This window comes from Theropithecus gelada, chromosome 12 (genome assembly GCF_003255815.1).
Source record: "Theropithecus gelada isolate Dixy chromosome 12, Tgel_1.0, whole genome shotgun sequence".
NCBI classification, from domain to species: Eukaryota; Metazoa; Chordata; class Mammalia; order Primates; family Cercopithecidae; genus Theropithecus; species Theropithecus gelada.
The window spans coordinates 118,213,903-118,232,005 of record NC_037680.1 but is presented as its reverse complement, the minus strand read 5'-3'; the positions used below and the strand labels follow the sequence as shown (position 1 = coordinate 118,232,005).

At 59.1% G+C, this 18,103-nt stretch overlaps 1 protein-coding gene across 1 annotated transcript; it reads left to right on the top strand.

Annotated features, from left to right (window-relative positions):
• The first annotated feature begins 6,264 nt into the window (after positions 1-6,264).
• On the top strand, positions 6,265-15,413 carry PDCD1 (programmed cell death 1). Its single transcript, XM_025405129.1, has 5 exons — positions 6,265-6,421; positions 12,454-12,813; positions 13,078-13,233; positions 13,447-13,481; positions 13,987-15,413. The coding sequence occupies exons 1-5, from the start codon at positions 6,346-6,348 to the stop codon at positions 14,224-14,226; spliced, it is 867 nt and encodes a 288-aa protein (XP_025260914.1). The 5' UTR covers positions 6,265-6,345; the 3' UTR covers positions 14,227-15,413.
• Positions 15,414-18,103: the final 2,690 nt, after the last annotated feature.

Here is an 18,103-nt window from a genome sequence, read left to right as displayed (position 1 = left end):
CCCACACACCACCCACCACACACATACACACTATACACACCACACACACTACACACACCACACACTATAGAACCACACACACACTACACACACCACATACACCACACACACTATACACACCACACATAACACATACCACATCCACACACCACACACACTACACATACCACACAACCAAACACCACACACATCACACACTACACCACACACCACACACACTACACACACCACACACGCACTACACACACCACACACAAATGCACACTACACACACCACACAACCAAACACCACACACACCACACACTACACCACACACCACACACTACACACACCACGCATCACATAAAAACACACTACACACACCACACACACAACACAACCAAACACCACACACCATACAGTACACCACACACCACACACACCATACACCACACTACACACACCACACAAAAACATACTATACACACCACACACCACACAACCAAACACCACACACACCACACACTACACCACACACCACACTACACACACCACACACACAACACACGCTACACACACCACACACAAACACAAGCTATACCCACCACACACCACACATAAATGCACACTACACACGCCACACAAACACCACACACTACACACACCACACACACCACACACACTACATACAAACACACTACACACACCAGGCACACAACACACACCACACACACCACACACATTACACACATTACACACAGCTCACACACAACACACATACCACACACTACACACAAACACATCACACAAACCACACACACAACACACACTACACACACACCACACTCTACATATGTCACACATAGCTCACACACAACACACACCACACACCACATACACTACACACACCACACACACCACACACAGCACACACAACACAACACACACACTACACACACAACACATAATCACACACAAACACACATAGTACACACAGCACTCATGCTACACACAACATACACTACAACCACACACCACACTACACACATACCATGCACACTACACACACCACACACCACATACACTACACACAACACACATAACACAACACACAACACACAATATACATGAACAAGGATACATACACACCACCACACAAAATACACATACCACATACAGTACATGTAAACACACACACCCACACACATACATGCACACACTGGGAGATTTAAAACATAAATTGACATTTAAACTACTCACCATATTCCAGAAAGTTTAGAAAACAGCGGAGGGGGTAGAAATCACCTGCCACCCCCGCTTAACAAACCGCCCAACTATTTTTATTTTTGTGTATAAAAAATTGTGGAAATATCTCATTCAATTTTTTAAAAGTTTATTCTTAAATTGGGCAGATAAATTGGTTGTTATTTTTCAACTTCTGGGAAATGTTTCGAAAACAGGATAGAACAGAGAGTTTTTATTTGCAAACACTATTAACCATTTCCTGTTCCAACCTCAGAAATGGCTGTGAATCAGGCGCTGCCTCCCCACCGCGGTGCCCTTGGCCCGGGCGGCTACAGCGTCGTTTCCACCCGGCCAGCCTGGCGCCCGCCGCCTCCCACTGCAGAAGCAGTTTCGGGATGGTCCTGCTGCTTCCTGTGCTTCCCCGGACCGTCCCTGCGTGGATGGAAACTTCCCGCTGCCCCGGGCGAGCGGGGAATCCCCTCCCCCTGCCACTTTCCATCGGTGCCGGCTCATGTTCCAGCCCCCGGGGCCTATCTCATCACCGCCGTGTGCAGGGCGCCATGCGTCATGACATGCAGGCCCCTTGGAAACTCTAGGTTTCTCTTCTCAGACCAGGAGCAGGGGAGGGCCCCCAGCGAGGGGAACCTTCTCCAGGCCCCTGTCTGGGAAGGCAGTCCTAGAGCCCCTGGCCTCCTGGGCGCCTCGTCCACAGAGGGCTTCCGGGGCCTTTATTCACAGTCCCCAAGAAATGGAGTCCACCGAGACTCAAACTGGAGAATGGCTGACTAAATTGTGGTGTGCTACGTCCACACCACAGCCCGGATGGCTCAGCACAGAGAGGAACCGGCTGCTGAAACACACGCGCTGGAGGCATCTCCAGGGAATCCCGGAAGGACGCCTACTGCACCTTCCCACGGCTGTCGCTGGAATGAAACAGTGATGGGGGTGGAGGACAGGCTCGCGGCCAGCAGCAGGGAGGTGGGTGTACAGCCAAGGGCACCCGAGGACCCCATGGTGATGGGGACGTTCTGTGGCTTCGCTGTCCGGGGACGCAGGAGCCTTCACCTGTGCGGACATTGTGCAGCCCTTGATAGGCACACGTCAGCCAGGAACGGGGACTCAGGATGGGATGGAGGCATCACATCAAAGTCATTAACCTGGTTGTGACATTGTCCTGTGGTTTTCCAAACTGTATCATTCAGAGAGACTGAGCAGAGTGTATGAGGAAGCATCTGTGTAATTTCTTACAACTGCAAGTAAATCTACAATTGTCTCAATTGTAAATGATACAATACTCAACCAAAACATACAACCATCAGCCAGCTGTGGTGGCTCACGCCTGTAATCCCAACTCTTTGGGAGGCCAAGGTGGGAGAATTGCTGGAGGCCCGGAATTCAAGACCATGGGTAACATAGAGAGACCTCCCCTGCCCCACCCCAATCTCTACAAAAAAAAAAAAATGTTAGATATGAGCTGGCCACAGGATGCCAGCTACTCAGGTGGCTGAGGTTGGAGGATCACTTCAGCCCGGGAGGTCGAGGCTGCAGTGAGCCGAGATCACACCACTGCACTCCAGCCTGGGCGACAAAGCAAAACCCTGTCTCTAAAAGAAAATAAACAAACAGACAAAAACCACATACAACTTTGCTTGTTGTAAATTATCTTTTAACTGAAAGCCTGGATTGAATCTGGCCGCTTCTGTCCCAGGGCCAGTGATTGGGAGGGGGCATGACCCTCTGCGAGGAAGGAGCAGGCCGGGGGGACGGCCTGGGTGTCCAGGTTCCCTGGGAAGGAAGGGTGAGAAAAGGAGATGGGGGAGGGGTGGGCAGGGCCGGCCAGCCAAGGGCCCCTCAGCCCCATCTACGCTGCTCGCCGGACTCCACCTGCCTTTCCTCCTTGTGAGAGAAGTCAGTGGAAGCCTACTGGGTGGAAGGCACGGGCTTAGGATGTGTGTGGGAGGAAAGTGTGTGTGCTGGGGAGCATGTATGTTTGGGGGTTGTGTGTGTTGGAAATCATGTGTGTTGGGGATTGTGTGTATATTGCAGATTGTGTATGTGTGTTGCGGATTGTGGTATGTGTGTGTTGTAGATTGTATGTTGGGGATTGTGTATTTGTTGGGGATTGTGTATTTGTTGGGGATTGTGTGTGTGTGTGTTGGGGATTATGTGCATGTTGGGGTTGTGTGTGTGTGTTGGGGACTGTGTATGTGTTGGGGATTGTGGGGAGGGAGATTCTGTGTGTGTGCTGGGGATTGTGTGTGTTTGGGTCTGTGTGTGTGCTGGGGACTGTGTGTTTGTGTGTGTGTGTTGGGGATTCTGTGCATATTGGGAGTTGTGTGTGTGTTGGGGACAATGTGTACAGAGGATTGTGTGTTGGGAATTTTGTGTGTGTGTTGAGGATTGTGTGTGTGTTGGGGATTGCGCATGTTGGGAATTTTGTGTGTGTGTTGAGAATTGTGAGGGAATTGCGTGTGTTAGAGATTGTGTGTGTATTGGGAATTGTGTTGAGGATTGTGTGTGTTGGGGATTCTGTGTGTGTTGAGGATTGTGTGTGTTGGGGATTCTGTGTGTGTTGAGGATTGTGTGTGTTCTTGGAATTGTATGTGTTGGGAATTTTGTGTGTGTGTTGAGGATTGTGTGTGCTGGGGATTCTACACATGTTGGAAGTTTTGTGTGTGTGTGTTGGAGATTGTGTGTGTATTGGGAATTGTATATGTGTTGAGGATTGTGTGTGTTTGGGATTTTGTGTGTGTGTTGGGGATTGTGTGAGTGTTGGGGACTGTGTGTGTTGGGGTGTGGTGTGTTGGAAATCGTGTGTTGGGGACAGTGTATGTGTTTGGGGGAGGGTGTTGATAAGTGGTCTGGAGTGTGATATTGGGGTGCAGGCTCCATGAGTCCCCACCCCACACCTGAGCTCTGGGATCGCCTATCTGCTTCTGGATGGGGTCCCAGGACCCTGTACGTCCAGCCTACTAGTCCAGGCCCAGTGCCCATCCCTGCAGGCCCTGTGCTCTCCAGGCTCAGACCCCAGACCCCTCCCAGCCCTGCAGACCCTCCCTGGGTCCACGTGTCCCTTTGCAGGTGCTCCGGTGAGTGGCGGTGTGGAGAGACCATCAGGCAGCCCTGGCCTCAGTGGCCACAGTCCCCTGGCTCCACGCTGGGCCCACCCCACCAGGTCTCCTCTCCCATAGCCCGGGGCCTTCAGTAGGACTGAGGGGAAGAGGGAAGGAGAGCGGGTGACAGAGAGGGACTGCAGGGAGAGAGGGGACGGGTGGGAGAAGGAGAAGGAAGGAAGGGGCAGGATGGAAGCTGGGTTTCTCCCTGTGCCTGCCCCCTACTCCGGGACACATGTCCAAGCCCTGGCAGGTGGAATTTCGGGGGCAGGGCCTTGGTGGTGAGGAGGCCTTCTAGGGCTCTGATAACATCTCCCACCTCAGAGCCCACCGCCTGGGCCCAGCCCCCCTCCAGCCCACTCCGCAGCATTCCCCGTCCCACGAAGCTCAGAGCCTTGAGGAGGCTGCACCGGAGCGGAGACAGCTTTCAACACAGGCTGGGGGCAGAGGGCGGCTCTGTCCAGAATCTGCCTTCGGGACAAGGACAGCCAGCACGGGCAGCTTAGCCACTCAGCCACAGCCTGGCGAGGCGCAGGGCTACGGAGGCACCTGCCGACCAACACGTCTCCACCCCCAGAGCCCCAGCCCCTGGGGCACGAGGGGGGGGTGTGCCAGGATACAGTTGCTGCCGGCCACCTTAGCTGTCTGGCAGCACAGTGGGCGCTGCCAGGCTCCCCTGGGGGCCCCCCGCCAAGCCCCCCCCCCCGGCCAGCTGGGCCCCCCACCCCCCCGCCAGGCCACCCACGCAGCCTCACATCTCCGAGACCCGGGAGTGGCCCTTTGTTCATAAACGAGAGCTTCCTCGCCGTGGCCGCGCCTCGCAGACATCATCTTTGATGCTCTTTTTCCACCGTTTCAGTGCTTTAATGTTTTCCCTTCACAGTCGGGCCGAGTGTCTCTCGGAGCCAGGCAGCTGCGCAGCTGTCAGGCGGTTTCTAGCCTCGCTTCGGTTATTTTAAGCTGATGAGCCTGACGCATCTCATCACTAATATCAGCAGTTTCATTTCTCCTGTTTTCCATTCGCTGTAATAAAATGCTCAGCGCAGAATACAAGGAGATAAGCAAGCCGCTTCACAAATGCCATCAGCCAGGCCCGGGCACTGGACCCGCTGAACTACCCCGCCCTGGCACAAGTGGGCTGGAGGGCAGGGCCCCGGGGTAGAAGGTCAAGGCTGGAAGGTGAGGTCAGCCTCACAGCCAGCCCCTGCCACCGCCCCGGCCCCCCGTCAGGCTGTTGGAAGCATCACACGGTGGAAAGATCTGGAACCGTGGCCATGGTGTGGGGCTGTTCAGAAGGTGGAAGCTTTGAGGGGGAGCCGGTTAGCCATGGACAGTTGTCATTCAGTAGGGCCACCTGTGTCCCAGCGAAGGGGGCTGGGCCGGGAAGGCAGGGGCCGGGGGCCAGACACCTGCCCCCAGCAGGGGCAGAGGCTGTGGGCAGCCCGGAGGCTCCCAGAGGCTCCGACAGAATGGGAGTGGGGTTGAGCCCACCCCTCACTGCAGCCCAGGAACCTGAGCCCAGAGGGGGCCACCCACCTTCCCCAGGCAGGGAGGCCGGCCCCCAGGGAAATGGGGGGGAAGGGGGAGGGGGAGGGCCTGCCCCCACCCCACAGCCTCAGGAGGGGCAGCTCCAGCGGGATGCGGGATATGGAAAGAGGCCACAGCAGTGAGCAGAGACACAGAGAGGAAGGGGCCCTGAGCTGGGGAGACCCCCACGGAATAGGACGTGGGGGCCACGGGCCCACTCCTCCCCATCTCCTCTGTACCCCCGTCTCTGTCTCTGTCTCCCTCCCCCACCCTCCCCCAGTACAACCCCCTCCTCATCCCCACCCCCCAGCACTACCTCTGTCACTCCCGCCCACGTGGAGGTGGAGGAAGAGGGGGCGGGAGCAAGGGGCGGGCACCCTCCCTTCGACCTGACCTGGGACAGTTTCCCTTCCGCTCACATCTGCCTCAGCTTGAGCAGCGGAGGAGGCGGCCGGCGGCACTGCTGGGGCTGCTCCAGGCATGCAGATCCCACAGGCACCCTGGCCGGTCGTCTGGGCGGTGCTACAACTGGGCTGGCGGCCAGGATGGTTCTTAGGTAGGTGGGGTCGCGGTCAGGTGTCCCGGAGCCAGGAGTCTGGAGGGACCGTCCCCCCTCAGTCCCTGGCAGGTCGGGGGGTGCTGTGGCGGGCCCGGCCCCCGGCAGCCCAGCTCTGCCCCTTACCCTGAGCTGTGCGGCTTTGGGCAGCTCAGACTCCTGAGTTCCTCTCTGGGCCCCAACTCCTCCCCTGGCCCAAGTGCCCTCTTTGCTCCTGGGCAGGCAGGACCTCTGTCCCCTCCCCGCCGGTCCTTGGGGCTGCGTGTTTCTGTAGAATGACGGGTCAGGCTGGCCAGAACCCCACACCTTGTTCATGGCGAGTCTGCGTGGCGGCTCTGCCTTGCCCGGGCATCCTCGGTTTTCCTAAGGGTGGGACGAGTCCCATGTGGGACTAACCTTGGCTTTACGACGTCAAAGTTTAGATGAACTGGTGATATTTTTCTCATTATATCAAAAGTGTGCCTGTTCAAGTGAGGACAGCTCTTCTGTCTCCAGGATCCCTCCTGGGTGGGGATTGTACCCGCCTGGGTCTCTGCCCAGATTCCAGAGCTCTCCCCGAGCCCTGTTCAGACCATCCCTGGGGGAGGCCTTGGCCTCACGCTCCTGCATCGAGGAGAGGGGGAGCCTCTTCCTGGGCTGCCCGTGACCCTCTGTGTCCACTGTGACCACAGCCCACCCCTGGACCCTCAGTGCCCAGCCAGCCTGCACCTGGGGATGCCGAGGCCTGGGGAGGGTGGTTTACGGTCCTTCTGGGCCCTTCTGGGTACTGGGGTGTGACGCCACTGGGAGGACAAGATGAGGGGCACCCTGGGGCTGCCCTGACATCCCCTCGAGGCTCCCATCCCGGGGGTCCTGGTGCCCCTTCACTGTGGCAGGCGACTAGGTGCTCCCCACCTCAGCCCCCTCTCCTGGGGCCTGCTCCCCAGCGCCTGAGGCAGCATCCTCACCAGAGGCCCTGCCTTTCTGCCTTCGCACCACCTCTTAAGGGAGGCCCACGGGTCACTCAGGACTCAGAACTGGAGACGCTGGGCAAAGGGCCTGCGGCCAGAAGGCACCCCAGGGAGACATTCGTGGGGGAACCAGAGTGCAGAGGGGCGCTCATCACAGGGGAGGAGGAGCTGAGGCAGGAGGGGAGCCGAGCCTCTCCCCTGTGTCCTGGCTCCTCAGGCACGTCCTCGAGACCCCACCCTCCCCGACCAGGCGGGAAAGATAAGAGCGAGGTGTCTGCAGCCAGACACTCGCGCCTCAGGTGCCTGCGCTTGTGCCGGACAAGACTCTCACAGGCGGCGTGCCTTGGTTTCCCCACCGGTAACACTCAGCACAGGACACTCAGCAAGGCGCAGTAAGCATGACTGGGGTCCTGTTTGTCCTGACCCAGATGTGGCCACCCCGGCCGCAGTGGTCTTCATTCCAGCATGCCTCGTTTCCCTCCTGATCTGTTCACTGCGTTTGCCGTTCTGTCATTCCCGCGGTCACCACTCCCACCTCAGGTGTGTGTTCCCCTTGTGTTTTATGAGATATCCCAAACCCAGCTGCTTGTTGGCCCCTGTCCGGGGGCAGGAGCGTAAATAAGAGCCTCCGCTTCGGCGTGGGACCCCTGTGAGCTCCAGTCAGCACTACCGCTGCTGAGCTCTGGGCCTTTGGCAGGACTTGGCCCCTTACTGACTTCTCCGTGTGCTTTGGGGTCATGGGTGAGGACGCCTCCTGGTGATGCTACGTCCTGAGGATTAGATCGGGTCATCTGTGGAAACTGCCCAGCCCAGGCCCTGACACGTGTTTGTTTCTTTTAGAGACAGGGTCTTGCTCTGTCACCCAGGCTGGGGTGCAGTGATGTGATCTCGGCTCACTGCAGCCTCAACCTCCGGGGCCGCTGGAGTAGCTGGGACTATAGGCACGCGCCACCCTGCCGGGATCACTTCTTCCATTTTTTGTAGAGACGGGGCCTCGCTATGTTCCCCAGGCTGGGCTCAAACGATCCTCCCTCCTCAGCCTCCCAAAGTGCTGGGATTATAGGCATGAGCCACTGCATCTGGCCTCCATGACACATATTTTTAAAGTCCGATTTTTAAAGTCAATTTTTTTTTTTTTTTTTTGAGACGGAGTCTCGCTCTGTCGCCCAGGCCAGAGTGCAGTGGCCAGATCTCAGCTCACTGCAAGCTCCACCTCCCGGGTTCAAGCGATTCGCCTGCCTCAGCCTCCCGAGTAGCCAAGACTACAGGCGCCCGCCACCGCGCCCGGCTAGTTTTTTGTATTTTTTAGTAGAGACGGGGTTTCACCGTGTTAGCCAGGATGGTCTCGATCTCCTGACCTCATGATCTGCCCGCCTCGGCCTCCCAAACTGCAGGGATTACAGGCTTGAGCCACCGCGCCCGGCCTAAAGTCAAATTTTTAAAGTTAGATTTTAAAACGACTATTTTGAAAAATATACAAAAAAAAGTTTTAAAACACGACAATGAATATCCCTCACCTGGAATCAGTAACAGAATATTGACACATTTGCATTGGGGACTGGGCGGCTGGAGCTGCCATAACAAAGCTCCACCGACCGAGTGGCTTTGACACAGAGCCTGTCCTCTCACCATCCGAGGGCTGGACGCGCAGGATGGAGCTCCGTGGGGTCGGCTCCCCGGCGCTCTGAGGAGGCTCTGCTCAGCCTCTCCCGGCTGTGGCTTAAAAACAGAGCTTGCCCTCCCGCTGTCGGGAGCTGGACGTGCAGGACCGAGGGCCACAGGGTCGGCTCCCCGTGCTCCGAGAGAGCTGTGCTCAGCCTCTCCTGGCTGGGGGGCTTTGTGGCCACCCTCTGTGTTCCTGGGCTTCAGAAGCATCCCCTGGGCTCTGCCTTCATCTCCGCACGGGTGAGTGTGGAAACTGCCCAGCCCAGTCCCTGACACGTTTTTGTTTGTTTCTTTTAGAGACAGGGTCTTGCTCTGTCGCCCAGGCTGGAGTGCAGTGGTGTGATCTCAGCTCACTGCAGGAAACCAGGCGTGCTGGGGGCTGGGTCAGCCCCCACCTGGCCCTGTGCCCTCATCCTACCTAGTCCCAGCTGCCGTCACCCTATTCCTAATAAGGCCGCCTTCTGAGGTCATGGGGTTAGGACTTCCGCATAGGAATTTGTGGGGACACGGGTCAGCCCACAGCCCTTCCCACCTCCACACACACACAACTGTGAGGAGTTGGAAGACCCCACTCCTCGCCCCTGCCAGGTCCTCTAGGGACAAGCTCGCTGTCCGCGTCCCTACACATCCCGTGGGCCAGTTTCCTTGTCCCTAATGGGACCACAGTCAGAGATGGTCTGGTCTGGACCAGCAGGTTCCTCCCCTCGGGGCAGGCACACCTTTCTCTGTGCACTTCTGGAAAGCGCGTCCTGCAGTGGGGTCTCTCTGTGGGAGCACCCCCCGCCTGCGCCCCCGCCGCCTCACAGTCCTGTTCCACAGCCCTGGGACAGGCTCTCTCTCCCTCCTGACCCTGCATAGGGCACAGCCCTCTCTCATCAACCCACGATCCTACATGGATCCGAGAGGGAGCAGCTGGGGAAACAATGGAATCCCACAGAAACACCCCGAATCTAACTTGACCCAGGACCAGCCAGTGGTCATTTCTGAATATTCTCCTTCTTAGTAGACTCTCCCAGCCACGGGAGGTCAGGAAGGCTTCCTGGAGTAGGCGGCCTGAGGACTGAGGCGAGGCAGGCCCTGCCTGGGGGTCGCCACTCAGCACCCCCACACTGGGCTTCTCTGGGAGCCAGAGTCTCTGAGACCGGCTGGGGGAGGTGGGGGAGAGGCTGCTTGAACCGCAGACACCAAGCTCTAGCCCCCACCCCACCCAGCCAGTCAGTAGAGGCAGCGGAGGCCGAGGGGCCCAGCTGGGCCTGCTCCCCGGGGTGGATTCCAAAATGAGGGGGGACGCGGCACAGAGCCCAGGGTCCTGGCTTGAGGCCCATTGGCCGAGGGCCGGTGCGAGCCAGACAGGAAAAGGGTTGAGCCTGTCAGCGACCAGCACAGATCAAGTCAAGAGCGGGTCCCTCCACCAACGTGTGCAAATAAATAGCAGTTAAGTTTTTAGTTACACGAACAACGCACAGATGGTTCCATGGACATTGCGGTGTGGACACACAGCGACCTTGGTCCTGTCGCCAGCACCTCGCCCTACAGCTGGGGGTCCCCCAGCACTTCCTAACCATGCAGGGTCCCTGCTTACAGTTCCCATGATGGCCCCTGTTCCTCACCTGCCTGGATGGAGGCCCCAAGGGGCTGCCTGCGGTGGTGGTGCCACTGGGTCTCCACTGCATTCCCAGAAACCCAGAGGGCAGGGCATTTCCCCTGCTCTGTGCTGAGTCTACCCAGCCACAGCCTAGTCCCAGTAAGGACTGCAGCCCGCCCTGTCCCAGGCCACCTCCCAGGAGCCCTCTTGGCCCTGATGCCAGGAGCCCATCTTCCTCCATTCAGGCAGGTCTCTGAGTGCCCTGACCTGGCTGCCCGCTGGCCCTGAGAGTCACACTACCCCACTGCCCTCCTTGGTCAAAATCCACTCTGGAGTGGCTGGGAGATTCCCCGGGGCCACCCTGCACATGCCTCTGCAGGGAGCTTCCCCTGGCCAACCGGCAGACAAGGGCAGTCTCAGAGAGGGGGTTCACCTCAGCAGCCCCTTGTGTAGCTGGCCCCCCCGCCCGCCACCTCTGGGCACCACCAGGAAGCTGGGAGACAGGCATGCAGGTGAAGGAGGCGAGCGCTGGGCAGCCAGGAGGCCATGGGGCACAAAGGGAACAGGGACGCTCCGGGTGGCCTCAAGGTCACTTCAGACCCCTCACTTGTCCCCTGGGAGGTGCCCAGTGAGGTTGGCACTAGGAGTTAGTCCTGGTCACATGACAGCCCCACTCACTTCTGGTGTCCAGCCAGCACGCCCTGGGCCGCTAGGGCAGCAGCCCCTTCCTCCTCTGAGCTGACTGCTCCTTGAGTCATCACCACCCCCCGCCACAGAGGCCGCCTGTCCCAGGAAGCAGAGGGACCGCAGCTGCGGCAACCAGGGCCTGGTCTCTGTATCACTTCCTGGGGGGCCATGCCCGGACCCGAGATGGAGCTGAGTGACAGTGCCCCACATCTGACAGTGCAGGGCTAGTGCCATATTTGGGGAACCCTGTGGCATGGGACATGTGGGTGGGCTGGGAAAATCACCCCACTGCATGGCATCTCGGGCCTGGATCTTAAGCCCCTGTGTCAGTGCCTGCGCCTGGCAGAAGAGCTGCGACCCCCAGGTTGTCATGTGGGCATCCCAGGCCCTGGCCCTGGCAGGCATATGTTTCAGGAGGTCCTTGTCTTGGGAAGCCCAGGGTCAGGGGCCCGTGTCTGTCCACATCCGAGGCAATGGCCCACCTCGTCTCTGAAGCATGTTTGCTGTGAGCTCCAGTCCCCACTGTCTTGCTGGAAAATGTGGAGGCCCCACTGCCCACTGCCCAGGGCAGCAATGCCCATACCACATGGTCCCAGCTCTGAGCTTGTGCTGAAAAGGGGGTACAGACTGGACCCTCAGCCTGCCGAGGGGCTGCACTCCTCCCAAGGCGGGGGTCTCCGTGGGCAGCCCTCCACCCACCCGCCCAGTTACACTCCCCGGTGCCCGAGCAGTGCAGACAGGACCAGGCCAGGATGCCCAAGGGTCAGGGGCTGGGGATGGGTAGCCCCCAAACAGCCCTTTCTGGGGGACTGGCCTCAACAGGGAAGGGGGTGAAGACTCTTAGAAGGAAATCGGGGGGACCCAAGTCAGAGCCAGGCTCTGGGCAGAGGCCACAGCCTCGCGTAGAAGGAAGAGGCTCTACAGTGGGGGCAAGTGCCCGTCCCCGGGCGGCAGAGGCCCCAGAGGAAGAGGCTCTACAGTGGGGGTGAGTGTCCGTCCCCGGGCGGCCCCAGCAAAGACTTCTCAACAACATTCCAGCGGGGCTGGCCCTTCCTGAGCCCTTGCTGCCCGAGGGATGTGGGCAGGTGGCCGGGGAGGCTTTGCGGGGCCGCCCAGCCCCTTCCTCACCTCTCTCCATCTCTCAGAATTCCCGGACAGGCCCTGGAACCCCCCGACCTTCTCCCCAGCCCTGCTCCTGGTGACCGAAGGAGACAACGCCACCTTCACCTGCAGCTTCTCCAACGCCTCGGAGAGCTTCGTGCTGAACTGGTACCGCATGAGCCCCAGCAACCAGACGGACAAGCTGGCTGCCTTCCCCGAGGACCGCAGCCAGCCCGGCCAGGACTGCCGCTTCCGCGTCACACAACTGCCCAATGGGCGCGACTTCCACATGAGCGTGGTCAGGGCCCGGCGCAATGACAGCGGCACCTACCTCTGCGGGGCCATCTCCCTGGCCCCCAAGGCGCAGATCAAAGAGAGCCTGCGGGCAGAGCTCAGGGTGACAGGTGCGGCCTCAGAGGCCCCAGGGCAGGGGCGAGCTGAGCCGGTCCTGGGTGGGTGTCCTCTCCTGCACAGGAGCACGAGCTCCAGGGTCGTAGGGCAGGGACCTCCCAGTTCCAGTCCAGGGCTCTGTTCCACACCCGGGGAACGCTACCGGCATCCCTGTCCTCCCGCTCTGGAAGCACCCCAGTCCCTGCAGTCTGCCCTCACCCCTGCCCTGACCCTCCAACCTGACCCCGTCCTAACCCCTGACCTTTGTGTCCTTCTAGAGAGAAGGGCAGAAGTGCCCACAGCCCACCCCAGCCCCTCACCCAGGCCAGCTGGCCAGTTCCAAGCCCTGGTGGTCGGTGTCGTGGGCGGCCTGCTGGGCAGCCTGGTGCTGCTAGTCTGGGTCCTGGCTGTCATCTGCTCCCGGGCTGCACAAGGTAACGTCTTCCCAGCCCCTCGTCCTGCCCTGCCCTAACCCTGCTGGCGGCCTCACTCCCGCCTCCCCTCCCTCCACCCTTCCCGCACCCCATCCACCTCCCCCACACCTCCCCGTCAGACTAAGTCCTGATGAAAGCCCCTAGGCTAAGACCCCCCACCTGGGAAGCACGGCTCAGGGTCGGTCTGGTGACCCCAAGTGTGTTTCTCTTCAGGGACCATAGAAGCCAGGCGCACCGGCCAGCCCCTGGTGAGTCTCACTCTTTTCCTGCGTGATCCACGGTGCCTTCCTTCCTGGGTGGGCAGAGGTGAAAGGACAGGCTGGGGCCACACGGCCTGCAGGGCTCACACTCTGTTACAGCCAGGACCCCACCTCTCCGGCCCCCAGGCAGCAATCGCAATCCCTAAAGCCACGACCTGGGGCCCCAGCCCACCGTGTGCGCCTGCCTGCGGGGGTGTGGGGTGGGCGTGGTCATTTCTTATCTTACGTTGGAGGCAGGAGGCCTTGAAAAGTGACATTTTGGAATCCTAAACCTGCAAGAATGCCAGGGACATTTCACAGGGGAACACTGAGCCAGAGAGGAGGGGTGGCATCCCCAGATCACACAGAGGGCAGTGATGGGACAGCCCAGGGTACGCGGCTCTCAGTGGGGGGCCCAGGCTCAGTGTGAGTGCTGCAGCCAGGCTGTGGAGCCGCCGGCCTCCCTCCTAGGGTGGGCCATGGGGGCTGACTCCTCCTCTCTTTCCCCTGAAAGAAGGAGGACCCCTCGGCCGTGCCTGTGTTCTCTGTGGACTATGGGGAGCTGGATTTCCAGTGGCGAGAGAAGACCCCGGAGCCCCCGGCACCCTGCGTCCCTGAGCAGACGGAGTACGCCACCATCGTCTTTCCTAGTGGGCTGGGCACCTCGTCCCCGGCCCGCAGGGGCTCAGCCGACGGCCCTCGGAGTCCCCGGCCACTGAGGCCTGAGGATGGACACTGCTCTTGGCCCCTCTGACTGGCTTCCTTGGCCACTGGTGTTCTGCACACCCTCCACCATGAGCCCAGGTCAGCGCCTTCCCTCAGGAGAAGCAGGCAGGGTGCAGGCCATTGCAGGCCGCCCATGGGCTGAGCTGCCTAGGGGCGACGGGCGCACCAGTCTGCACCTGCACCAGCCCCACCGGGCATAGCCCTGCTAGGCACAGCCCCACCACAGAACTCATGTCTCAGTGCCCACAGTGAGCCCAGGCAGCAGGTGCCACCACCCCCTACAGGGAGGGCCAGATGCAGTCACTGCTTCTGGCCCTCTGCTGTGCCCAGCTCCCTGAAACTCTGCTGCTGCTGCTGCTGCTGCTGCCTGCGGCCCGGGGCTGAAGGTGCTGTGGCCCTGCCTGCCGCCCCCGGAGCCTCCTGCCTGAACTTGGGGGCTGGCTGGAAACTGCCTTGGAGCAGCCAAGGTGCCCCCGGCAGCGGCATCCCGAGACGCCCTGGATGCAGGGTCCAAGACTGGGCACAGGGGTAGGAGGTGCATAGGGCTGGGGGCTCCCCGGGAGTCATTTGCCCCCCACAGGCCTAGAGAAGTTTTCAGGGAAGGCCAGAAGAGCTCCTGGCTGTGCTGGGCGGGGTAGGAAACCCCTAGACCTTCACACATGCCCAGGCAGCATCTCAGGCCCTTTGTGGGGCAGGGAAACTGAGGCAGTAAGAGGGCAGGCAGAGCTGGAGGCCCTTCAGACCCAGTCAGCACTCTGGCCTCCCGCCACCCCATGCCACCCCAGCCCCTCACACCACTCAGGAGAGGGATATCCTAGGGTCCCAAGGTCAGGAGGGCAGGGCTGGGGCTGACTCAGGCCCCTCCCAGCTGTGGCCACCTGGGTGTTGTGAGGGCAGAGGTGCAGGCACCCAGGACCCCCCCATTTGCCCAACGTGGGGGCTGTCCTTGGCACCCATTCATGAAATTATTTAAAGGAGTTTGGCCAGGCTCCCACCAGGGCCTGGGTGGGAAGGTACAGGCGTCCCCTCCTCGGCCTAGTACCCCCACCGCGGCCTGGCCATTCCTCACATCCACACACTGCACCCCCACTCCTGGGGCAGGGCCACCAGCTTCCAGGCGGCCAGCGGGCACCTGAGTGGCTGGGACAAGGGACCCCCCTTCCCTGTGGTTCTGTTATATTATAATTATAATTAAATATGAGAGCATGCTAAAGAGTTCTGTCCTGTCAGGCGGCTGTGGGGGCCATGGGCAGGAGGGAGGGAGGCCTCCAGGGAGGGGCCAGGCTGCAGCCAGGCTGAGGCTTCGCGTAGAGAGTGCTGGCGGCTACCCTGAATCCTGGCCTGAGTCAGGCCTTTCCCTCGCTGTCCCAGAAACACACAGGCCCTCCTCGCCCCATTCGCCCCACGCACACATACAGTCCTCGGGTGAGAAATCCCTCCTACGTCACCATCTTCCCCAAGGCCAGGTCTTTTGGGGGGTCCCATGACCCCCTGCCCCCAGGCCTCCTGGCCAGGCATGGGCGTCCCTGAGTGGCTGTGCCCGCTCCAGCGCCCCCGTGTCCCCATGCCTGCCAGTCCCTCCAGGCAGGGGTGGTGCCTGGTGCCAGGGCCCCCACAGCAGGGTTGGAGGCTGCCCGAGGCTATGAGAGGCACAGCATCTGCGGGTCCCTCCCCAAGTACACAGGTGGGGGTGGCGGGGGGGCAAAGCTGCGCCTGCTCGAGCCCCATCGCCCTGCAGCGGTCCTTGGCAGCTGGCAGCAGGGACGGTGCCAGGAAGGGAGCCCTGCCAGGCCCCCAGTCCCCGCAGCCACCCACCCACTGCCCCGCCCTGGGGCTCATTCTGTGCTTGCCACCCTGGAGTCCGGTCCTGGAGGGGACGAGCGGTAGAATCCCCATGCCTGTGTCAGGGACCGGCACAGAGACCTTCCACCCGTGGGAACTCCCAATGAGATCCGGCAGGTCAGGCCTGGGAGGGAATGCTGCCCAGGGGCTCTGCAGATGATGTGGGTTTCCACCAGCAGAACCCAATAGGCCCCATGGACAATGACCACAGGCAATGAGAAAGCTGTAGAGTGGTGCATATGAGATCAGCGTCCAGAACTCACGGCTCTCAGACACCTACTCACAGCACAGCATGCTAGGAGATGGAGTGGCAGACGATATTTCATCTAGGACAGCAAGAGAGAAGATGCTCCCAGCATAAACCTAGCCAGAAACGTGGGAAAACTGCCACAGAGGCTGAAGTTAAAGGCACCCTGACCCCCGGGCCCCGAAGAGGCGCCACAGCTGCAAACATGCACATTCTTCCGATGCAATTCGTAAATTTAATACGATCCCAATAAAACCACACTTCTGGAACTATCATGCTCATATGGGAAAATTAATAAGCAAGTAACAGCCAAAAAAACATGAAAAGAAAGTGAAAGAGGACCAGCTTTATGAGCTCAGGGGAAACTTACTGTAATGAAAACAGGGTGGTATAAGCACCAGAAGACAGAGGAACAGGCCCAGTCCCTGAGACCCAAATCAGTGGGGGGGAAAAGACTTTTTAACCAACCGCCCAGGGATAGGGATAGTCATTTGGAAAAGTACTAAGTTAGACTCATAGGCACAAATTCCAAATGCAGCAGAGACAGAAGCATACAAAAAGAACCCTGGCCAGGCGCGGTGGCTCACACCTGTAATCCCAGCACTTTGGGAGCTCGAGGCGGATGGATCATGAGGTCAGGAGACCGAGACCATCCTGGTTAACACGGTGAAACCCCGTCTCTACTAAAAATACAAAAAATTAGCTGGGTGTGGTGGCGGGTGCCTGTAGTCCCAGCTACTTTGGAGGCTAAGGCAGGAGAATGGCGTCAACCCGGGAAGCAGAGCTTGCAGTGAGCCGAGATGGCGCCACTGCACTCCAGCCTGGGCAACAGAGCGGGACTCCATCTCTAAAAAAAAAAAAAAAACCCTACAAGAAACAAGAAACCGTGGGTGCATTCTTGCAGTGTGGGAGGGAAGGCATTCCCAACAAATAAAGGACATCAGGGAGCAATTAAAGAAAATATTGATACACTGAACTCCATATATTGGAAAACAAAAAACTTTAGCTTGGCAAAAAAATCATAAACAAACTGAGGGAAAATATTTGCACCACCACAAAAGAGCGAATATGCCCATCGTGGGAAGATCTAAGAGTCTGGAAAAAGCAAGGTCAAAAGTACGCAAGAAAGTGCAGGAGACGCAGCCCAACAGCTCAGAGAAAATGTGTGTGCGTGCTTGCATGTGCACGTGTCTACACACGTGTAGATATATGTGTGCAAACACATGTGTATGTGTACATACTCACACAGGGGTATGTGTCTGGATGTGTGTGTACAGGTGTGCGGACGTATGTATGCATACGTGCGTGTGTATCTACAATACATGTATATATGGTAGTGCATGTGTGCATACACATATCCCTTAAACAATGAAAGGATGTTCAGTTTCTCTCATAATAACAAAAATACAAGTTGAAACTACACCCACCAGGCTGGCAGAGCTCTGACAAGGGTGCAGCTGTTGGAGAGGCTGCAGGGAGCAGGCCGAGGGGCTGGCGGGGAAGCCGAGCTGGAGACGCACTGGCGCTGTCTGGTAGGCGGTGGGCACTTGCCCTTTGCCCCGTCAACCCCTCTGTCCTCGTAGAAACACTTCCCAGGGGTCACCGGCAAACATGTGCAGAGAGAGAGCACGCAGGCTCACGGCACTGGCTTGGCAAAGGCAAAGCCGTCCAAAGCTGGCTGGGGGCTTGAGCCCGCTCTGGAGTCTCCATCAGCGGACAGCCGGGGCAGCAGGAGCCGGGAGGAGGCTCAGAGCTCCCCACAGAGGGTCAGGTCACTCGAGATCATGAGGGGATGCATGCGCAGCACAGGACGACT

Excerpts from the sequence above, each read along its gene's own strand:
- PDCD1 (XM_025405129.1), top strand. The coding sequence starts at position 6,346 with ATGCAGATCCCACAGGCACCCTGGCCGGTCGTCTGGGCGGTGCTACAA. Across the intron at positions 6,422-12,453 it reads GCGGCCAGGATGGTTCTTAG|AATTCCCGGACAGGCCCTGG; the intron begins GTAGGTGGGGTC and ends TCCATCTCTCAG. Across the intron at positions 13,482-13,986 it reads GGCGCACCGGCCAGCCCCTG|AAGGAGGACCCCTCGGCCGT; the intron begins GTGAGTCTCACT and ends TTCCCCTGAAAG.